Source organism: Oncorhynchus clarkii, chromosome 33 (assembly GCF_045791955.1).
Source record: "Oncorhynchus clarkii lewisi isolate Uvic-CL-2024 chromosome 33, UVic_Ocla_1.0, whole genome shotgun sequence".
NCBI classification, from domain to species: Eukaryota; Metazoa; Chordata; class Actinopteri; order Salmoniformes; family Salmonidae; genus Oncorhynchus; species Oncorhynchus clarkii.
This window is the reverse complement of record NC_092179.1, coordinates 24,719,648-24,743,392: the sequence shown is the minus strand read 5'-3', so window position 1 is coordinate 24,743,392 and position 23,745 is coordinate 24,719,648. Positions and strand designations below refer to the sequence as shown.

General features: G+C 44.1%; 1 protein-coding gene across 2 annotated transcripts in view; it reads left to right on the top strand.

Moving 5' to 3' along the window:
* Window positions 1-23,745, top strand: part of LOC139392617 (semaphorin-3aa-like) — a 59,272-nt gene that overhangs the window by 398 nt on the left and 35,129 nt on the right. The window contains exons 1-2 of one of the 2 annotated variants that reach the window (XM_071140711.1): window positions 1-225; window positions 23,124-23,284. The exon at window positions 1-225 is cut by the window's left edge and continues 398 nt beyond it. In XM_071140711.1, coding sequence (XP_070996812.1) covers window positions 117-225; window positions 23,124-23,284 — 270 coding nt within the window. In that variant the 5' untranslated portion in view covers window positions 1-116. Of the gene's footprint in view, window positions 226-2,204; window positions 2,282-23,123; window positions 23,285-23,745 lie in introns of those variants that run through there. The other variant, XM_071140712.1, reaches the window with a different exon arrangement.

Below are 23,745 nucleotides of genomic sequence, written 5' to 3'. Positions count from 1 at the left end.
GGAGGAAGGGAAGGGAGGGACTGCTAGGTCTCTGCATACCCGGCTGGGAGACACTCTTCTCTGGGCAAGTGTGGGGTGTGTGCCCCCCTTGGGCTGGAGGCCAGCGCTCCAGCACCATGGATTACCTACCTGGGATTGTACTGTTGCTGCTGTTCTGCGGGGCGGTGGTGCCGGGGCAGGGGGAGCCCAAGCACAGCGTCCCCAGGTTAAAGCTCTCCTACAGGGGTAAGTGTGAATGTTCTCTCTGCCCCCTGCCTCCCTGGTTCTTTCTCTGGTTCTTTCTCTGGTTCTGCCATAGCCGCCAGCATGGCTCCAGGAGAAATGATGTGTGCTGTCTGAGTTACTCTTCCTCTTTGTGTGCACTCTCTCCTTTCTTTCTTTCTTTTTTTCTTTCTTTGCCTCTCACTCTTCAGTGTATCTTCCTCTCTGTCTGCTCATCTATCTACGTTTTATCAATTTCTCTCTAATTCTTTTTTCTCTCTCTCTCTCCCTCTCTCTCTCTCTCTCTCTCTCTCTCTCTCTCTCTCTCTCTCTCTCTCTCCTGCTTCGCCTCTCTCTTTATTTATATCTCTCTCTCTCTCTCTCTCTCTCTCTCTCTCTCTCTCTCTCTCTCTCTCTCTCTCTCTCCCTCTCTCGCTCTCCTGCTTCCCCTCTCTCTTTATTTCTCTCTCTCCCACTTAGAATAATGCTTTCTCCTTAGCCTTAGATTGTATTCTCCTTATGGTCAGATTGTTTCCATATGCGGACAGGGGGCTTGGTTAAATGTATGTATTGGCCCTCGCATTTATTTTCCCCTTCCACTGTCCCCTTCAGAACTACCGCTGCACTGCCGTGAAACACATAAATACACACACACACACACACACACACACACACACACACACACACACACACACACACACACACACACACACACACACACACACACACACAATGTACGCATAGACACGAACGGACATGCAAATTCTGTACACACACACTTTGAGGGGTTAATCCGGTCTCCCTAGTTCTCATTAACCCCAAAATCGATTTACCAGCTATTCTCCAAAGTCAACAAGTACTTCTGCTTCTGCTTAGGAGAAGGTCTGCATGCACACACACACATCTTACTGTTTTACCAGATATACTGCATATGGAAAAGATATGCCCTGGATTCAGGGGGTTGTTCAGGGCACAGCGCTACAGAATATTCATGACCGGCATGATGTCTCTATGATGTAGAATAAGGTCCGCTATGGACTACACCCAGGTGAGTGTATCACTCATCAGTCACACATCTGGCTGGGTACCGTTCATACGGTGCTCATGTGAGCTTTTGTCGGACGAGTCAACATGTTATTCTGCCTTCACTCTGTGTTATTTTGAGGTAGAAGACTGTGGAGAGACCTCAGAGCCGGCTCTCTCCTTTCTCTCTCACACCCTAGACTAAATCAAGCTCTTTGTAATGGCAGACCTTTCATCTCGGGACTAAAATAAACCACAGACATTTTTGTCATATTTTGGGACGTTTCGTTTAATGTCGGTCGTCTGAGAGGCGAGCTGTTGCGGTTCCTTGTCCAAAACATGACCAAAAGTACACGGCTAGAGAGCTGTGTGGTATCTCCGTTTTCTCTCCCTCTCCTTTTCTCTCTCTCTCCCCTCTCTCTCTCTCTTCGCCTCCTTTAAAAAAATATACATTCCTAAAATTTACAAATATGGGCAATTTGTCCTTTTTTCTCAGGCTGGGAATAAGGTTAGGTTGTTGAGGAAAAGAGTGCTTCTGGTTTAGAGGGGTGTTACTGCTTTGAAATGAGTGTCACATAATTTTTAATCCAATGAGAGAAGTTTAGATTTAACTTGTGCACAGCAAGGCCTGTATGAACTTGACATAATGTTATTTTTAATCAGAGAATAAATCACATTTATCAGCAGTTTTGTTAATCAAAGTATACATTTAGCAGACGCTCTTTTACAAAGCGACATACCGGCACACTTAGGGTTAAGTGCCTTGCACAAGGGCACATCAATAGATGGTTCACTCAGTTGGCTCTGGGATTCAAACCAGTGACTTTTCAGTTACTGGCCCAACACTCTTAACCACTGGGCTACCGTTATATGGCTCTACAGGATGTATACTCAGGATGCTCTTATTAGTGGAATGTACTGTAACACCCTGCTCTGTCTCTAGGGGGCACTATGTTGAAGATGTTTCTCTGTGCAGTCAAGGGTCAAGTAGTGTGCTGTAAAAAACGCCGTAAAACTCAGCTCCACCTGCGCCGCCACCGCGTCACATCCTTCCGAGGTAACAATCTACACCAGGAATAGCCCAGAGGCATCATGGGAAAATGTGTTTCGCTTCGTTAAAACGGTTCCCAAGATTGAGCCATCTGTCAGTTGACTAGAACAGCAATACTGGTCTTCTCTGATCTCCCCCACTCGTTTTTCTGACAGGACGCCATGTTGCTGTCTGACAAGGGAGGAAAGATGTGTCATTGATGAAAGGTGTCATTAGGTGATACGAAGCTGAACTGCATTGTATACAGTGGGTGATTGAAATGTGTAGTCAGACCAACCAAAGCACATCAAAGCTGTCTTTCTGTCTGTCTTTAACGTTCTTGCTGCAGCTTGGTGTGTGTGACGACTCAACACCATCTCTCTAGTGATTTCCTCTTCAGACTGAAAGTGGCATGTGTGTATTCAGCCGGGGTGGGATGTGTCAGATCTGACACAGACACAGATAATTAGACACCTGGCTGAATGTGATGACGAGTGTGTGTGCGTGTCTGTGTGTGTGTGCGTGTGCGTGTTTGTGCGCAGTGTGTTTGTGCGCAGTGTGTGTGTGTGCTCTTGTGTATGCTCATACTCATGAGTGTGTGTGTGTGTGTACATGTGTGCGTCTCAGAGGTAGAGGGGTCCACAGGTGTTGGATGGCTCTCTTGATGCCTGTCGACTGAAACCTTTCTGTTCACACCCACACGTTGGCTAATGGAGAGAGGGAGAGAGGGAAGAGGGAGAGAGGGAAGAGGGAGAGAGGGAAGAGGGAGAGAGGGAGGGAAGCGTTGCTTTAATGAAGGGTGCTGGCAGACTTACAGTAGACTAGGCGGGAGAGAGACTGGTTGTTAAGTGTTGTACCATTCATTCTCTCTCCCTCTGTGAATCTGGCATAGCAATTAAGTCAAATAAACGACGAGGAGGAGTTCTCCAGTGAAGGACAGTCAAACGAGCACAGAGTAAACATTTTCCCAGGAGAAGGATCATCCAGCGAGACGAGAGCTCTTTCCCCAAGGAGGGACATTCAGACAAGTGCAGGACAGCAGTTTGTGTCCCCGGGAAGGACAGTCAAACAAATGCGGAATGAGCAGTTTGTGCAGGAAAATAAGAACAGAAAAACTAAAGCACATTGAGTGACCTTTCTCCTGGGAAGGCTGGCGAAGCGAGTCCAGCGTGAATGATTTCCCTGTGGGGTCAGTCAGGGAGACATTCCCAGTGAAGGATCTGTCCTCAGAAGACCAGAGTAATGATCCGAGTTAATCATTTTTTTCTCTCCCGCAAGTAACTGGAGTTAAGTCTAAGTTAAGGTAATCGTTTATAGTTTATTAAATAACGTCGCTTAGATTGTCGATAGACCGCAACTAGTCCCAAGCATTGAATGGATCATGAGACAAAGCAAGTCACAGTTAGCCAAATATGAATTCTAATGCTCAATGTCATTTAATGGATTATGCTCTAACGCAGATCAAGGTATAGGTTATTACAGCATTGTCTTTCACACAGCAGTGCAACCTGGACGTACTGTACTGTGTTACGGTCATCCCAGTAGTATTCAACCTGGGAAACACTGACCCCTGCAGGTTACAACAAGCACACACATTCAAGTTTCATGTTTTATTATTCATAGACTACATGACCAAAAGTAAGTGGACGCATGCTCGTCAAACATCTCATTCCAAAATCATGGGCATTAATATGGAATTGGTCCTCTCCCCTCCACTCTTCTGGGTAGGCTTTCCACTAGATGTTAGAACATTGCTGTGGGGACGATTTGTCCTTGCTCGCAGTTTGCTTTCCAATTCATCCCAAAGTTGTTTGATGGGGTTGAGGTCAGGGCTCTGAGCAGGCCAGTCAAGTTCTTCCAAACCGATCTCGACAAACCATTTCTGTATGGACCTTTTGCACAGGGGCATTGCAATGCTGAAACCGGAAAGGGCCTTCCCCAAACTGCCACAAAGTCGGAAGCACATAATTGTCTAGAATGTCATTGCATGCTGTAGGGTTAAGATTTCCCTTCACTTGAAGTAAAGGGCCTAGCCCAAACCATGAAAAATAGCCCCAGACCGTTATTCCGCCTGGTATTGCACATCTTAGGCTTGTGCGCGGCTGCTCAGCCATGGAAACCCATTTCATGAAGCTCCCGACGAACAGTTATTGTGCTGACGTTGCTTCTAGAGGCAGTTTGGAACTCAGTACTGAGTGTTGCAACCGAGGTCAGACGATTTTTACGTGCTTCAGCATTCGGCGGTCCCGTTCTGTGAGCTTATGTGGCCTACCACTTCGCGGCTGAGCCGCTGTTGCTCCTAGATGTTTCCACTTCACAATAACAGCACTAACAGTTGACTGGGGCAGCTCGAACAGGGCAGAAATTTGACGAACTGACTTGTTCGCAAAGGTGGCATCCTATAACAATGCCACGTTGAAAGTCACTGAGCTCTTGAGCTCTTGAATACGGCCATTCTACTGCCAATGTTTGTCTATGGAGAGTGCATGGCTGTGTGCTCAATTTTATACACCTGTCAGCAACAGGTGTGAATGAAATAGCCGGATTCAGTAATTTTAAGGTGTGTCCACATACTTTTGTATATAGAGTGTATATACAGGATACACATCATATACACTGTCTAACAAAAAGCTTACTTGCAGGTTTCTCCTCGACAACGCAACACCAATAAGAAACAATAAAATATAAAAATATGAACAGAATAAACATTTTAGCGTAAGTATTATACAGGAAGGCACAATTTATAGTCCAATATTTACACATGTATCAGATAAAGGGGGGATGTGGGAGCAAGTCTTTAAATTGTGCAGTATTAGAAATAGTGAATAAGAGTCTGGTAGCAGCAGTTGTGATGGGTGTAGATGTGTGAGTGAGTGTGAGAGTGTGAGAGTGAGTGAGTGAGTGAGTGAGTGAGTGAGTGAGTGAGTGATAAGGTGCAGAGAGTCAGTACAGGTGGACAGTGCAGTTCAAGGGTTCAGCAGTCTGATGGCTTGTAGATAGAAACTGTCTCTGAGCCTGTTGGTAACAGAGTGAACAACTCAAAGCTGGGGTGTGTGTGGGGTCCTTGATGATGCTGCGTGCCTTACTCAGGCACCGTTTCTTTAGATGTCCTGGATGAGTGGGAACACGGCCCCAGTGGAGGGCCTTACAGTCATGGACGGAGCAATTCCTCTACCAGGCTGGGATGCAACCGGTCAGGATGCTCTCGATGATGCAGTGGTGTTACTGGTCCTTGTCAAGTCCTCGGTGATGTAGATGCCAAGGAACTTAAAACTGCTGACTCTCTACTGAAGTCCTATTGATGTGGATCGGGCGTGTTCCCTCCTGTGCTTCCTGAAGTCAACAATCAACTCCTTTGTTTTGCTGATGTTGAGGGAGAGGTTGTTGTCCTGGCACCACAATGCCACTTCACTTACCTTCTCCCTATAGGCTGACTCGTCGTTGTTGGTTATCAGGCCTACAACCGTGGTGTCGTCAGCAAACTAGATGATGGAGTTGGTGTCGTGCAAAGCCACATGGCCATGGGTGAACAGAGAGAGAGAAAGAAAGAAAGAAAGAAAGAAAGAAAGAAAGAAAGAAAGAGAGAGAGAGAGAGAGTGAGAGAGAGGGAGAGATAATGTGAGAGAGAAGGAGAGAGAGACAGAGAGAGAATGTGAGAGAGAGGGAGAGAGAATGTGAGAGAATGTGAGAGAGAGGGAGAGAGAGAGAGAATGAGAGAGATAGAGGGAGAGAGAGAGAGAATGAGGGAGAGAGAGAGAGAGGAGAGAGAGAGAGACAGAGAGAGAGAGAGAGAGAGAGAGAGAGAGAGAGAGAGAGAGAGAGGGGGGGGAGAGATGTGAGAGACAGGGAGAGAGAGAGAGAGAGAGAGAGAGAGAGAGAGAGAGAGAGAGAGAGAGAGAGAGAGAGAGAGAGAGAGAGAGAGAGAGAGAGAGAGAGAGAGAGAGAGAGAGAGAGATAGAGAGAGAGAGCGAGAGAGAGGGAGAATGCAAGACACAGACCAAGACAGTGAACGTGAGATGAGCCATTGCAACATGAGAGATGGGACTCATAAAACTATTGTGATTGCAAAAAAGACACACATCTCTCGCGGAGCTTGGGGGAATATTAAAAGGCTTGTTAAACAACCTGATAACTACTTTCCTCTGGGGTAATTACTGGGCCCTTTGACCTCTTAATGAAGACCCCGGTCGTCCCGCAGTGACCTGTTTCGGATGGGTGGAACTGTAATAGAGGGAAGAGACTAGCCCGCCATCGGAATTCACTCGGAACCATTCAAAATAGACACTCTCTCTCGGCATGGAACCGCACTCCAACTCAACGCAGTCTGGAGTAGAGCTAACCCATAATAACCCCCGTCAAGTTCCACAGAGACCTCTCTCTTGCTCTCCCCCTCTCTCTCTCTCTCTCTCTCTCTCTCTCTCTCTCTCTCTCTCTCTCTCTCTCTGGTGGATCTGTCCATTCTGTGGGTCTCCTCTGACAGAGCGGATGTGGATAATTATAAGGTGTGCTCCCAACGCGCCGACCGACCCCTGAGACGCCTGCCTTCTCCTCCGTCTCTCCTTCCTCTCCTCCTCCCTCAGTTCAGTCGCTCTCAGGCAGCTCACAATACCGCAGCCCCTAAGTACAGTTTTCAGTCAGGCTCCTCCAGTTTACTTTCTCTCCCAGTCAGCCTAGTTAGCAGGAAAGAGCAGCATACCCCCCCCCCCCCCCCAACCCAAACCATTCCATCCCAGGCAGAATAATGTCAGTACTCTGAGCAGACCACAACACTGGGCAACTCCCATTACTGTGGGCCAGTTTGTATACTGCAGAATGAGTCAGCTTGTGTATAACACACAGGGTTGCACAATGACATGATGGCTTTGGAGAACAAACAGTCATTAATCAAAGCATTTAATGACCCAAGCTTGTTTTATAGTGTTGCTTGAACATTTGTGACGGGGCTACAGATGTTGTATCTTAATCCTGCAGCAACAGGAAATGTAAAATATTATGTAGATTATAATTAATGGACATTTTTGCAGGGGGTTGATAAATAATCTAACTACAGACCATTTTGTGAGAAGACTGATTTTCAGGATGTCTCATGCTCTGACAAACACCGCTCTAGCTGTGTCACCTTTCACTGCAGATGTGGAAGTGTATCTCTAGCTTAAACTGACGGATGTTACGGGTATTTGTCCGCGGGGTGTCCGCGGGGTGTCCGTGTCCGCGGGGTGTCCGCGGGGTGTCCGCGGGGTGTCCGCGGGGTGTCCGCGGGGTGTCCTCGGGGTGTCCGCGGGGTGTCCTCGGGGTGTCCGCGGGGTGTCCTCGGGGTGTCCTCGGGGTGTCCGCGGGGTGTCCGCAGGGTGTCCGCGGGATGTCCGTGTCCGCGGGGTGTCCTCGGGGTGTCCGCGGGGGGGGCGTTAGGGTTAAAGCGTGGAGAAAACTGACTGGGAGAGATTGAATATGTCCATAAACACTCCAGCCTGCTGGTCTGCACACGTCTGTGCCGGTAGCCTTGCAAGGGTTAACATGCTTGTATGTCACAGACACAATGTGTGGCTTGTGTTTAGGCACTTTTCCACTTCAGTTCTGTTCCTCATTTGGAATGGAAGGTTTTCATATTTGTGTTGAGAAACGTGTGCTCTTTAGAGTTACGTTGACATTCACAAGCTGTGGTTTGGTGTTGATGAGTTTTGGTCAAGTTAAGTGCATCTCCCAATATGTTTATTTAGCCGAGGCAGAGCATGCAATCCCCAAAGCAGATTCCATGGACAACTTTCATTGTCAACTACACAGAAGATGACTGAGTTTGGAGTGTTTTTATGTCACCTTTCTTTATACAGGAAGTCAATGTTGAGACCAAGGTCTCTTCTGATGACGTACCGGTCTAGCACAACAAATCACATCAAAATACAATATACACATTAAAATAAACATTATTATACACAACAAATCACATCAGAATACAATATACACATTAAAATACACATCATTATACACAACAAATCACATCAGAATACAATACACACATTAAAATACAATATACACATTAAAATACAATATACACATTAAAATACAATATACACATTAAAATACAATATACACATTAAAATAAACATTATTATACACAACAAATCACACCACAATACAATATACACATTAAAATACACATCATTATACACAACAAATCACACCACAATACAATATACACATTAAAATACACATTATTATACACAAAAAATCACATCAGAATACAATATACACATTAAAATACAATATACACATTAAAATACACATTATTATACACAACAAATCACATCAAAATACAAAATACACATTATTATACACAACCATACACTTGAAAATACAATATACACATTAAAATACACATTATTATACACAACAATACACATCAAAATACAATATACACATTAAAATACACATTATTATACACAACAATACACATCAACATACAATATACACATTAAAATACACATTATTATACACAACAAATCACACCAAAATACAATATACACATTAAAATACACATTATTATACACAACAAATCACACCAGAATACAATATACACATTAAAATACACATTATTATACATAACAAATCACATCAAAATAAAATATACACATTAAAATACACATTATTATACATAACAAATCACATCAAAATAAAATATAATAATAAAATACACATTATATACAGCAATACACATCAAAATCTAATATACACATTAAAAGACACATTATTATACACAACAAATCACATCAGAATACAATATACACATTAAAATACACATTATTGGGCCTCCCGGGTGGCGCAGTGGTTAAGGGCGCTGTACTGCAGCGCCAGCTGTGCCATCAGAGTCCTGGGTTCGCGCCCAGGCTCTGTCGTAACCGGCCGCGACCGGGAGGTCCGTGGGGCGACGCACAATTGGCCTAGCGTCGCCCGGGTTAGGGAGGGCTTGGTCGGTAGGGGTGTCCTTGTCTCATCGCGCACCAGCGACTCCTGTGGCGGGCTGGGCGCAGTGTACGCTAGCCAAGGTGGCCAGGTGCACGGTGTTTCTTCCGATTTGGATGTGCTGTGTTAAAGAATCAGCGGCTTGGTTGGTTGTGTATCGGAGTTTCAACCTTCGTCTCTCCCGAGCCCGTACGGGAGTTGTAGCGATGAGACAAGATAGTAGCTACTACAACAATTGGATACTACGAAATTGGGGAGAAAAAGGGGTAAAATTCAAAAAAATACACATTATTATACACAATAATACATGAAAAGCAAAACACAGTCAGAAAAGACACATTCTTCAGTAAAAAGGTCCCCTAACAGCCGTCTGAAATGTCCTAAACAGAGGCACCTATTCGTCCAATATGAAAGTGCATTGGAGATCATTCCACACGTAAGGCAACTCAGTGGAGATCGAAAGAGTTAGCTATCCCTGAGACCGGGTATCTCGTGGGTATATAAGTTAACAGTTAAGTATGGTACGGCGGAAGTTCATCCTTATAGAATACTTGTCATTTTGACTATGGTTACGGTGAGGACATTGGGTCCAGTGTGTGACAGGGATGACTCCTGTGTTTTATGTATAGAGGGTTTGGTTACTGAGTGGACATTGCATTGCAGCAGTGTGTGTGGATCAGACCCAGCTGCTAAGGCTCATCAGTCAGCCACAAGGAGCGCCACTCCAGGGTCATGTTTCACCCAGGCTAACGTCTCTATGGTGTGCATGTGTGATGCATGTGTGGTGCATGTGTAAAAGTCTCTGTTTGTCTGTCTGTGTGTGTGCGTGGATGTGTGTGTATCCGCCTGTCTCTCTGTCAGTCTGTCTCTCTGTCAGTCTGTCTCTCTGTCAGTCTGTCTCTCTGTCAGTCCGTCTCTCTGTCAGTCTGTCTCTCTGTCTCTCTGTCAGTCTGTCAGTCTGTCTCACTGTCAGTCTGTCTCACTGTCAGTCTGTCTCTCTGTCAGTCTGTCTCTCTGTCTCTCTGTCAGTCTGTCAGTCTGTCTCTCTGTCAGTCTGTCTCTCTGTCAGTCTGTCTCTCTGTCAGTCTGTCCCTATGTCTCTGTCAGTCTGTCTCTCTGTCAGTCTGTCTATCTGTCAGTCTGTCTCTCTGTCAGTCTGTCCTTCTGTCTCTGTCAGTCTGTCTCTCTATCAGTCTGTCCCTCTGTCTCTGTCAGTCTGTCTCTCTGTCAGTCTTGTCCCTCTGTCTCTGTCAGTCTGTCTATGTGCTTGTGTCAACCTTTTGTGTATATGTTCATTGTTGGAGCGTGAGACTCTTGGTGTAATCTCTAACTCTTTGGTAAGCCTTAGTAATGTTGAACATTATGCTTGACTAAAGACATACCATACTAACAGTGGAGGGCAACAGACACGACCTCACCAACCACCGCTGTCTTTCAAAACCCAATCCATCAGTGGGTCTAATGATCCACCAATCTTTCCCTTTCAGCAAAGCTTAGTGGCTGTGTTTGTGTGTGGTTTTGCAACTTCCTGCCTGTGTGTGTGTGTGTGTGTGTGTGTGTGTGTGTGTGTGTGTGTGTGTGTGTGTGTGTGTGTGTGTGTGTGTGTGTGTGTGTGTGTGTGTGCGTGCGTGCATGCGTGCATGATTTCATCATAATTGAGAAAAGGGACAACAATGACCCGCCTGGGGTAACAGGATCATTTAGTCTGGCATGAGTGGGCATTCTGCAGTCACGGGGGATTTGGGGTTGAACCGTTTCTGCGGTCAAGGGGGGTTTAAGGGTTGAACCGTTTCTGCAGTCACGGGGGGGTTTAAGGGTTGAACCGTTTCTGCAGTCACGGGGGGGTTTAAGGGTTGAACCGTTTCTGTTGTCATGGGCTGGTTAAACTACTCTCTGTGGTCTACTCCCAGTGTCAGGAGGAGAATCCAACTAATCAAATGGTTCCACATATGGTCCTTCTCCCCCTCTCACTTTCTCTCACTTTCTCTCTGTCTCTCTGTTTCTCTCACTTTCTCTCAGTTTCTCTCACTTTCTCTGTTTCTCCCCCTCTCGGTTTCTCTCTCTATTTCTCTATTTCTCTATTTCTCTCTCTCTATCTCTCTCTCTCTCTCTCTCTCTCTCTCTCTCTCTCTCTCTCTCTCCCCCCTCTCACTTTCTCTCACTTTCTCTCACTCTATGCCTCTATTTCTCTCTCTCTCTCTCTCTCTCTCTCCCCCCTCTCTCTCTCTCTCTCTCTCTCTCTCTCTCTCTCTCTCTCTCTCTCACTTTCTCTCACTCTATGTCTCTATTTCTCTCTCTCTCTCTCTCTCTCCCCTCTCAGTTTCTCTCTCTCTATTTCTCTCTATATATTTATCTCTATTTCTCTCTCTCTCTTTCTATCCCTCCCTCTTTCTTTCTCTTTCTTTTTCTTTCTTTCCCTCCCTCCCTCCCTCCCTCCCTCCCTCCCTCCCTCCCTCCCTCCCTCCCTCCCTCCCTGCCACTACAGCTCAAAGAAAAACAGGAATGTCATGTGGTTACTCAGAAATATATTATTTCGCCCAAGAAAGATGAGTATCACTGTAAGCTGAAATTCTATCCATTCTTAGCCCACTCATATAAAGAGTTTGTGGTTGGGGATGTCTTGTTCGGGTGGCTGATTCATATCCTATGGTGGGTTGAGTTGACCTACGCACATCGTGTTAGAAAGTAAAGCATGAGTTGTAGATACAGATGAAGTCGGAAGTTTACATACACCTTTGCCAAGTACATTTAAACTCAGTTTTTCACAATTCTTGACACTTCATCCTAGTAAATGTCTTAGGTCAGTTAGGATCATCACTTTATTTTAAGAATGTGAAATGTCAGAATAATAGTAGAGAGAATGATTTATTTATTTCAGCTTTTATTTCTATCATCACATTCCCAGTGGGTCAGAAGTTAACATACACTCAATTAGTATTTGGTAGGATTGCCTTTAAATTGTTTAACTTGGGTCATACTTTTCGGGTAGCCTTCCACAAGCTTCCCACAATAAGTTTGGTTATTTGTGGCCCATTCCTCCTGAGAGAGCTGGTGTAACTGAGTCAGGTTTGTAGGCCTCCTTGCTTGCATACACTTTTTCAGTTCTGCCCACAGATTTTCTATAGGATTGAGGTCAGGGCTTTGTCATGGCCATTCCAATACCTTTACTTTGTGGTCCTTAAGCCATTTTGCCACAACTTTGAAGTATGGTTGGGGTCATTGTCCATTAGAAAGACCAATTTGTGACCAAGCTTTAACTTCCTGACTGATGTCTTGAGATGTTGCTTCAATATATCCACATAATTTTCCTACCTCATGATGCCATCTATTTTGGGAAGTGCACCAGTCTCTCCTGCAGCAAAGCACCCCCACAACATGATGCTGCCACCTCCGTGCTTCACGGTTGGGATGGTGTTCATTGGCTTGCAAGCCTCCCCCTTTTCCTCCAAAGATAACGATGGTTATTATTGCCAAACAGTTCTATTTTTGTTTCATCAGAACAGAGGACATTGTTCCCATGTGCAGTTGCAAACCGTAGTCTGGCTTTTTTATGGCGGTTTTGGAGTTGTGGCTTCTTCCTTGCTGAGCGGCCTTTCAGGTTCCGTCAATATATGACTCGTTTTTACTGTGGATATAGATAATTGTGTACCTGTTTCCTCCAGCATCTTCACAAGGTCCTTTGCTGTTGTTCTGGGATTGATTTGCACTTTTCACACCAAAGTACATTCATCCCTAGGAGACAGAACGTGTCTCCTTCCTGAGTGGTATGATGGCTGCGTGGTCCCATGGTGTTTATACTTGCGTAGTATTGTTTGTACAGATGAACGTGGTACCTTCAGATTTTGGAAATTGCTCTGAAGGATGAACCAGACTTGTGGAGGTTTTTTTTCTGAGGTCTTGGCTGAATTCTTTTGATATTCCCATGATGTCAAGCAAAGAGGCACTGAGTTTGAAGGTAGACCTTGAAATACATCCACAGGCAAACCTCCAATTGACTCAAATTATGTCAATTAGCCTATCAGAAACTTTGAAAGCCATGACATAATTTTCTGGAATTTTCCAAGCTGTTTAAAGGTACAGTCAACTCAGTGTATGTAAACTTCTGACCCACTAGAATTGTGATACAGAGAATTATAAGTGAAATAATCTGTCTGTAAACAATTGTTGGAACAATTAAGTGTGTCATGCACGAAGTAGATGTCTTAACCGACTTCCCAAAACTATAGTTTGTTAACAAGATATTTGTGGAGTGGTTGAAAAACAAGTTTGAATGACTCCAACCTAAGTGTATGTGAACATTCACTTTATGTGCATCATAAAGGATGGTTACTCTGTAAGAAATAGCTACCACTATGGAGAAATCATAAAGGATGGTTACTCTGTACTACCACTATGGAGAAATCATAAAGGATGGTTACTCTGTAAGGAATAACTACCACTATGGAGAAATCATAAAGGATGGTTACTCTGTAAGGAATAGCTACCACTATGGAGAAATCATAAAGGATGGTTACTCTCTAAGAAATAGCTACCACTATGGAGAAATCATAAAGGATGGTTACTCTGTAAGGAATAGCTACCACTATGGAGAAATCATAAACGATGGTTACTCTGTAATGAATAGCTACCACTATGGAGAAATCATAAAGAATGGTTACTCTGTAAGGAATAGCTACCACTATGGAGAAATTATAAAGGATGGTTACTCTCTAAGGAATAGCTACCACTATGGAGAAATCATAAAGGATGGTTACTCTCTAAGGAATAGCTACCACTATGGAGAAATCATAAAGGATGGTTACTCTGTAATGAATAGCTACCACTATGGAGAAATCATAAAGGATGGTTACTCTCTAATGAATAGCTACCACTATGGAGAAATCATAAAGGATGGTTACTCTCTAAGGAATAGCTACCACTATGGAGAAATCATAAAGGATGGTTACTCTCTAATGAATAGCTACCACTATGGAGAAATCATAAAGGATGGTTACTCTCTAAGAAATAGCTACCACTATGGAGAAATCATAAAGGATGGTTACTCTCTAAGAAATAGCTACCACTATGGAGAAATCATAAAGGATGGTTACTCTCTAATGAATAGCTACCACTATGGAGAAATCATAAAGGATGGTTATTCTCTAAGGAATAGCTACCACTATGGAGAAATCATAAAGGATGGTTACTCTGTAATGAATAGCTACCACTATGGAGAAATCATAAAGGATGGTTATTCTCTAAGGAATAGCTACCACTATGGAGAAATCATAAAGGATGGTTATTCTCTAAGGAATAGCTACCACTATGGAGAAATCATAAAGGATGGTTACTCTCTAAGGAATAACTACCACTATGGAGAAATCATAAAGGATGGTTATTCTCTAAGGAATAGCTACCACTATGGAGAAATCATAAAGGATGGTTATTCTGTAATGAATAGCTACCACTATGGAGAAATCATAAAGGATGGTTACTCTCTAATGAATAACTACCACTATGGAGAAATCATAAAGGATGGTTACTCTCTAAGGAATAGCTACCACTATGGAGAAATCATAAAGGATGGTTACTCTGTAATGAATAACTACCACTATGGAGAAATCATAAAGGATATTTACTCTCTAATGAATAACTACCACTATGGAGAAATAACTACTACCACTATGGAGAAATCATAAAGGATGGTTATTCTCTAAGGAATAACTACCACTATGGAGAAATCATAAAGGATGGTTATTCTCTAATGAATAACTACCACTATGGAGAAATCAAGGCTATAATGATTGGTTCAGTTTTAAAGAAAAAGTGTGTCACAACAGAGTGACCTCAGAATCCAACCAGGTCCATGAAATGGAGAACCAACTGCATGTGCATGAAACATTCATCCACATGTTCTGTCCAATGGAACACTTTGAAGTGTCTAAACCCTCAACAGAGTCCTTGGGTTTAGACATGAATAGTTCCTGTGTTTAAATGGTGTGTCAGTGTCACTAAGGGCGAGACACCTGTATTTCAAGTTCCTGTTTACACTTGCAGCCGTTTTCAATGTCTGTCAATCGTCGGCGGATTAATCCATCGGTTTTGGACGTTTCTGTTATAGTAACCGTTACTGCGGCAACCTGCCACACACACCAGCAGCTGCGAAAGAGGGAGGTGAAGTGACGAAAAAGGAGGAAGGAGAGGAGAAGCCAAGCATCAAGGCTTGTGGCTATCCCAGGGCTTAATTAAGATAACATTAAAAGCCTCCCCCACCTTTCCATCGAAATGCGTCCACCACCTGTGCTTGCTCTGCAGCGGAGGTTGCCGTGAGAGCGCCGAAAAAAACACACTGCGCCACACACCGAGAATGGAGTGAGAGAAAGAAAGAGACAGAGAGATGGATGCCAAACCAGACTGTTGGTGTTGGGTGGGAGAAGGGCGTTTTTCTTTTCCAAAGTCTGCTATTGTTCTTTGAAAGATAAACAGGTAGCTCCCAAATCATCTGCAAGATCTGTTCAGATTTATCTTCAATCTCTTCCTCTCTCTCCGCACGCAACACACACAGACATGCACACACACATGTTCACACTCCAACCTCCCACACACACACACACACACACACACACACACACACACACACACACACACACACACACACACACACACACACACACACACACACACACACACACACACACACACACACACACACACACAACCACACAAACATGCACACACAGCCAAAGCTCCCACACACACACACACACACACACACACACACACACACACACTAGTTTTTCTATCCTCGTGGGGACCAAAAATTGATGCACATTCAAAATCCTATTTTCCCTAACCCCTAACTTTAAACTTAACCAGAACTTTAACCCCTAAACCTAACCCTAATGCCTAAACCTAACCCCTAACCCTAATTGTAACCCAAACCCTAATTGTAAACTTAAACCTGACCCCTAAGCTTAAAATAGCCATTTTCCTCATGGGGAAAATGGTTCTCCACAAGGGAGGCTTTTCCTTGTTTTACTAGCCTTGTGGGAAATTCTGGGGATTTCAGGTCCCCACAGGGATAGAAGAACAAGACCACACACACACATCGACATACACCCCTCCTGTCAACCCCATCCAGGAAACAGCCCACTTTCTCAACTAATCAGATGAGTGAGTGTGATGACATGTATGCCGTCTCTAAAGGCCCGCCTACCTGACTAATCAGAAGAGGGAGTGTGATGACATGTATGCCGTCTCTAAAGGCCCGCCTACCTGACTAATCAGAAGAGGGAGTGTGATGACATGTATGCCGTCTCTAAAGGCCCGCCTACCTGACTAATCAGAAGAGGGAGTGTGATGACATGTATGCCGTCTCTAAAGGCCCGCCTACCTGACTAATGAGAAGAGGGAGTGTGATGACATGTATGCTGTCTCTAAAGGCCCGCCTACCTGACTAATCAGAAGAGGGAGTATGATGACATGTATGCCGTTTCTAAAGGCCCGCCTACCTGACTAATCAGAAGAGGGAGTGTGATGACATGTATGCCGTTTCTAAAGGCCTGCCTACCTGACTAATCAGAAGAGGGAGTGTGATGACATGTATGCCGTCTCTAAAGGCCCGCCTACCTGACTAATCAGAAGAGGGAGTGTGATGACATGTATGCCGTCTCTAAAGGCCCGCCTACCTGACTAATCAGAAGAGGGAGTGTGATGATGCGCATTACGTTTCGCGGGAAACACCTCATTTTCAAAATGGCGTATTGAGTTCAAGTTTGAGGATCAAATAACTAAATACATTCGGGAACAGGAATTGGCAACGTCACTAAAATTCTATAACATTGAGAAACTAGTAGCTAACTGTTGCTACTCATCTAAAATGAGCTAGCTAGCTAACTTAAGGGATTCCATTCCAAGCACAGAGTTATTGTGATTGATAGAGCTGCCTTTCATTCTAGTAGTAATACATCATGTTCTTGACCTTCAACAGATGCTCAGCCTTTGGCAGGAAAAAAACCCCAACTCATTTGGGAGAGTAAAAGTCTCCCATTCAATGGTTTTCCATTTCAGGTTGTGGGCACAAAGACGTATGGATGCCACCAGCGGAAAGACAGACAAACAAAAGCCCAAGAGAAATATGCTTCTGAAATGAATAAGAAGTCCACAGATGGATCACTGTCATTTACTCTATATATTTTTACAACATTCATTTCATTTGAATAATTTTGAAGTGCTAACTAACAATGTAATGTTCCTCAATAAAATGGAGGAAGAGGGGACTTGAAACGGGTGTCCTGACTGTGTGGTCGCTAAAGATCCCATGGTACTCATTACAAGAGTCTGTCATACCATTTGACCTGTAATGTGTATATCAAACTGTATTCCTATCATTTAATACTGTCTATAAAAGCACCTTGTATGTAAACTGTATGAATAATGTACAATATATGTAACAACATATCTGATCAAAAAACTCAAATGTAAAACAAAGTGACTTTTGTCTTTCGAAGAGAGTAGTGGATGGGCCAATAAGATAAATACACATATACTATGTAAGTGGGGTGAGGGTGGAGAGTTTCCCCTTATATTATAAAGAGCTTTGGGTGTCTAGAAAAGTGCCATGTGCTGTAAGTCCAATCAATTATTATTATGACCTGTTTTGCTTTCTTCCATAGCCTGAAGCCCATGTCTTGGTACAGAGATGGAAACTGGTAGGAAATGGTGAAATGGTGGACTGCAAGTCTATGTTAAGTTAAAGTTGCAGTATGTAAGTTTTTGGGCATCCCGTCCAAATTCACATAGAAATGTGAGTTATAGATCTGTCATTCTCTTGAAAGCAAGTCCCTATTTCTATGCTTCCCGTTCTTAAGTTTCATTTTTGCATCTTTTACTTTGGGTTTTGTGCACCAGCTTCAAACACCAGAAAATACACATTGTTTGGTCATTGAAAATATATTTCACAGCGGTTTAGATGGTAAAATGATTCTCTACACTATACTTGCTTGTTTAGTCACAAGCTGAAATTAGGCAAACTATTAGACATTTTGCAACAAGGAAATGGAGTGATTTCTGCATATTGCAACTTTGAATTAATAAATGTAACAGGGCTGAAGTTTTCCAGCTTAAATCAGCCAATTTAAAAATAAATTGTGTGTTTGAACCTTTCTGTGAAACTGCACTTTTTACTTGCGGATTACTTGAAATAGAAAATAGAAAGTCAAGATGTGTCAATTTGTTTGTCTACATGCCATTTAGAAAACAATGCAGCTATTGGAGTAAACCTATTTGGGGTTAAGACAAGTAACTGTGAGTAAGTGCAAACATAAAGATAAACTTGCAAGCTGAGTTTAAATAGGACATCTGATTTCCACTTTGCATTCAGAACGGGTGGTTTTATTATTGTAGCTAATAAAAACCAAATCATTGATGGATCACAAGATAAAAGCATGCATCTTGTCTGTCTCTTCCCCTGCATACGCATCATCACAATTCCTCATCTGATCGATCATTTCCCCTGAACCGCCGGTTTACAGGTCAACACACTCCCTCATCTGATTGGTCAAGTAGGCGGGCCTTCTGACTTTGTGGCTGTGGTAACTAGTGCCAACGACAGATCTGGCAGAGAGACACAAAATGAAATGTTGAAAGAGGAAATTAGTCAATTTCAAACACAGGTAGTCTCTACTTCTGTTCCCCAGAATACCTCTCTCCCACAACCAACACTCCCCAATAAACGCTGCTATTATTCCTATAACCTAGTGTTGCATAAGTTTTTTGTGAAGTGCTTTTTTCCTGTTGGGCCTTACTTTAATGCTCGAGTCATTCAGATAAACATATATAAACATAATTTAATGTCTCGCCGCTTTTCATGTTTCGTTATTCTGCCATTGTGCTGAGTGTAGAGGGTGTAGGCGGCTGAAAGGCCTCTCTGTTTAGAGAATGGAAAGATGAAGTGCACTCCTCCTGACAATCACACTTGTGAATTCAATTTGGCTAGTTTTTTTCCCCCAAAGGCTTTTAAAATAAAACAAGAGCCTGGTTATTTTCCATAGTGACGTACGATAGGGAGCAAATAATTTATTTGAATGAATCAGGAGTGTTTATCGGTTTCGAGGACGTACTTAATGCGAACAAATGTCCACGCGTAGAAAGAGTGCTTGAACACATGGAGAGATGTGTGCCTGAGCAGGCACAGGTACACACACACGCACACACACACACACACACACACACACACACACACACACACACACACACACACACACACACACACACACACACACACACACACACACACACAGAGACAGGCAGACAGACAGACAGACAGACAGAGAGGTCTGTGGTCCAGATTCAGCCACACCTACCTGTCTTCTGTGTGGGAGGGAGAGCAGGGGAACAAAGGATGTGTATGAAGAGCAGGAGGTTTGTATATGTGAGTGTGTGAGATGGGCAGCAGAGAAAGGATATGTTTACGCACGTGTCTGAGTGAAAGACGTTATAAGGAGTGTGTGTGTGTGTGGTGTGCGTGTGTGTGTTTGTTCAAATGAGAGTGTGGTGGATGTGTGTATGTGTGTTTGAGAGATGTGGGAGTGCAGTGGTGTGGGACAGTGTGTGTGTGTGTGTGTGTGTGTGTGTGTGTGTGTGTGTGTGTGTGTGTGTGTGTGTGTGTGTGTGTGTGTGTGTGTGTGTGTGTGTGTGTGTGTGTGTGTGTGTGTGTTTGAGAGACGTGGGAGTGCAGTGGTGTGGGGCAGAGTGTGTGTGTGTGTGTGTGTGTGGTAGAAACTGCTGAGTGGGCTGGGTGTTCTACTGGTTAATGCTGCCATTGCAGAAACACTGATTGGATTACAACTTAGTCTGGGAAGAGGAGTGTGTGTGTGTGCGTGTGTGTGTATATATCTGTGTGTATGTGACTGTACATCTGCTCCCTTGCATTTGCTTGAGAGAAAGGCCGTTGTGCTCTGTGTGTGCTGTGTGTGAACATGTCTCCAAACGAGCGTGTCCGTCTTTACCTCTTGGGTTCTTAGGTGTCTCGCCCCAGTCACATCGGCCTTGCAGCCTTGGCGATCTTCAGCTACGATAAAGCCTTGCTCAGCCTACCATCCCAACCTGTCTTACTCTGAGAGCACGACGTGTTGAAATATGTGGCATGTGTTTAATCTCCGGCCCATCTGGGGGAAACCTTTCGCGATGGAGCTCCACGGCTGCCATTATGGAGAGAGCGTGCAAATTCCTGGCTCCAGAGATCAACAGTCGCTCACTTTTAGAGGGCTTTTAAAGGGGCGGGAAGTGTCAGATCCAGGGCCAAAATGGCAGAGAACATACCTGCATACCTTTCTGTTCTGTTTTGAGATGAGCAGATCTCGACTGCTCTTCCTATTTTTGTCTCTGTCCATTGTCTTGGTACATCCGTCTCGCTCTCTTTATCTGTTCTCTGTCTCTCACAGTGGAGGCTGTTGAGGGGAGAACGGCTCATAATAATGGCCGGAACGGAACGGATGGAATGGCATCAAACACCTGGGAACCGTGTGTTTGATGTATTTGATATCATTCCACTTATTCCGCTCCAGCCATTACCACAAGCCTGTCCTCCCCAATTAAGGTGCCACCAACCTCCTGTGGTCTCTCATAAGTCTCCCTCTTCCATTCTCCTCTTTCACCCTGTCTTCCTCACCTTTTGTTTTTGTAGCAGAAGTTGTATTCAGGTTATCAGTGACAAACCATCTCCCTTTAAAAACCATCACAGTTCAATATGTGACTTATTTTCTTCCATCTCTTCCCTTCCTCTCTGACCAACTCTCTCCATTTTCCCTTTTACTTACTGTAGGTAATAGAAGTCCACCTCTTCAAGCACTTTTCCTTGTGCTCACTATAACTTGTTTCCTGTCCCGGGGCTGTCATAGCTGATTGGTTGATTAGGAGTAAAGGGTTATCTGATAGGTTGTTGGCCCTGTGATGAAATGGGCCAGCCACTGACGATGCCTCCAGACTCTGGATCAGTCAGCCAGTCTCTGTTTGTCTACTTAACATTTCTTCTCTGGTTACATCTGCTCTAACTGTTGGAGAAGCTGTTAGAGGACTGATGGACATGCATACATAGGCAGCAGCGTGCACACAGAATTGCACACAAGTCCTGTATAACGTACCTATGAACAACACACACACACATAGACAGACAGGTTGCCATAAAGGCGATACAGACAGCACAATATCAGTACTGTAACACCAACCACTGCACACACCTTGAAAAGCCTCACATTCAGCCTTGAAGCAGCCCTAGTCGACCTAGATGAGCTGTGAGCTGCTTTATTGGGTGATCCACAGTCCCCCCTCATCCCGCTCTCTTCCCCTCCTCATCCCATTGGGAATACCATGGAACACTTGATACAGAGCGATGTTGACACAGACGAGAGGATCACTGACACCCCCCACCCCCTCTCTTCTTCCTCTTCTCTCTATACACACAGATGTCCACAATCTTACCCACAATACCCCGGGAGAGTGGGCGCAGATGGCTTCTCTGGGGTTAAGGTTCCAGGTGGCATCCTATTCCCGACATAGTACACTACTGATGACTAGGACCCATAGAGCCCTGGTCAACAGTAGTGCGCTATGTAGGGTTAATAGTGTGCGATTTAGGGCGATGTTCTAGCCGTCCGTCAATCAGGGCTCAGAGGAGATCACAGTCCAGACTGCCAGTGGGGACGCTGATGGAAGAGCTAGCGTGATGCATGGTGCTGAGACATGGGTTTTTAATGTACCTGTAATTTCTGTGCAGGCCGTATGTCTACAGTGTGTTCAGGTGTGTCTGGTACAAGGAGTGTAGTCTAAATGGAAGCAGATACGTAGAAGGGCAGAATCCGACCCACGAAAAACTGTTAGAGACGCATCAATTATTTTATTATCATGCTCCCTTATCTTAATCATTCTTTTCGATTTTCGAGGAACGATTTTCAACCAGGTTGTTTGGTTGAGTAGCAATTCTGATTTGTATTGAGGAACCAGAGGCAAAAACATAGCAACACTGTTGTCTTCTGAGTTGGTTATTTTCGTTGGTGTGATGAAGGCTGCCTTGGCTTTATCTCAGCAGTCTCAACATGCTGTTACTACTGCATGTGTCACCAAAAGTTGCCTTTGGTGATAAACGTTTCAGAGGTTTTGTCTCAGGTTGGGGGATGTTTAGTTGACCTGACAGGTTTATAGGAACTTACTCTCCTGCCTCCACCTGCTGTTTATCGCCATGCCTCTGCACACAATGCACTACACATCTTAACTGACCACACACAGCCCTGTCCCGAATGCCTATAAAAGATTCAGCCAATCACATGCTTGGGCAGCTTTTGCGCCATGCTGAGACTGGGTCACGCAGTGTCCACCTTAGAGGCCTTACGTCATGCCTGACCAGATCTGTGTGACATCCCAAAGGGCAGTTTTTGGTGAACCTTTTTAGAAGTGTCTAGCTTGAGAAATCTGAACTCCCAGAACTTAAATTCTTCATCTGTCTATGTCACTTTACCAGAAACACAGTCATACAACACTCTGTTGTGCCTCAATTCATTTGCTGTTGGTTATAACCGTAACATTGACTATCGACATGCAGCGTATCTAAATTGAAGCTCTTTAGATATTTTTGTCTGTCTATTCTAGGGTTGTTTAATTCCTGTACCTTTCCCAAAACACTCTGTATTTCCCAGAAATCCTTGGTTGGGAGGTTCCTGGAATTACGCAAGAATTAGCTGGAAATCCAAGAATCCTTCAACCACGATTTCTGGAAAAGCAGGGAATTTGGGGAAAATTACTGGAACTGTTTAACTCTAGTCTGTCTGTCTACCCACCCACCCATTCATCCATCTGTCCACCTTTCTTCCTCTTCCATCCATCTGTTTGTCTACCTGCTTTAGACTCACCCATGTTCTGTCCTCTGTGTGTGTTTCAGAGATGGTAGAATCCAGTAACCTCATCACTTTCAACGGCCTCACCAACAGCTCCGGCTACGACACCTTCCTATTGGACGAGGAGAGAGGAAGACTGTTGGTGGGTGCCGAGGACCACGTCTTCTCCTTCGACTTGGTCAATCTCAACAGAGAGCACAAACAGGTAAGAGTCCTACTCTTTGACCGCACACAAGGTCAACATTATGAAGATAACACAATGACCACACGACCACACAAAACCAACATTTTCTCTATGGGTCTTGCATCAGTAGAGACATACAATGGACCGCTTATTCTCAATCCTTCCAGTAAAAGGCACATATGCATGAAATAAAATAAACCCTCTTTTAAAGAGTGGATATTGATTCAGACAGGAGGTCCAGTGTATAGGCAAGCCGTCCATTTAGTAACTGCCAATGAAAACACATAATAGCAAATCTATGGAGCTATGTAAGGGACCTCACTGCCAAATCAAACTCTGAGAGAAGAAGACTTGGACCGCATTTCCCATAAATACTGAAAAGCTGAAAGCTGTCTGAACTTCCCTATGATGATCCGTATGAATAATTAGCAACAGGAAGTGAGGATGCTTGAGTAATTAGAATGCACTTCTCAGCTGTTTAT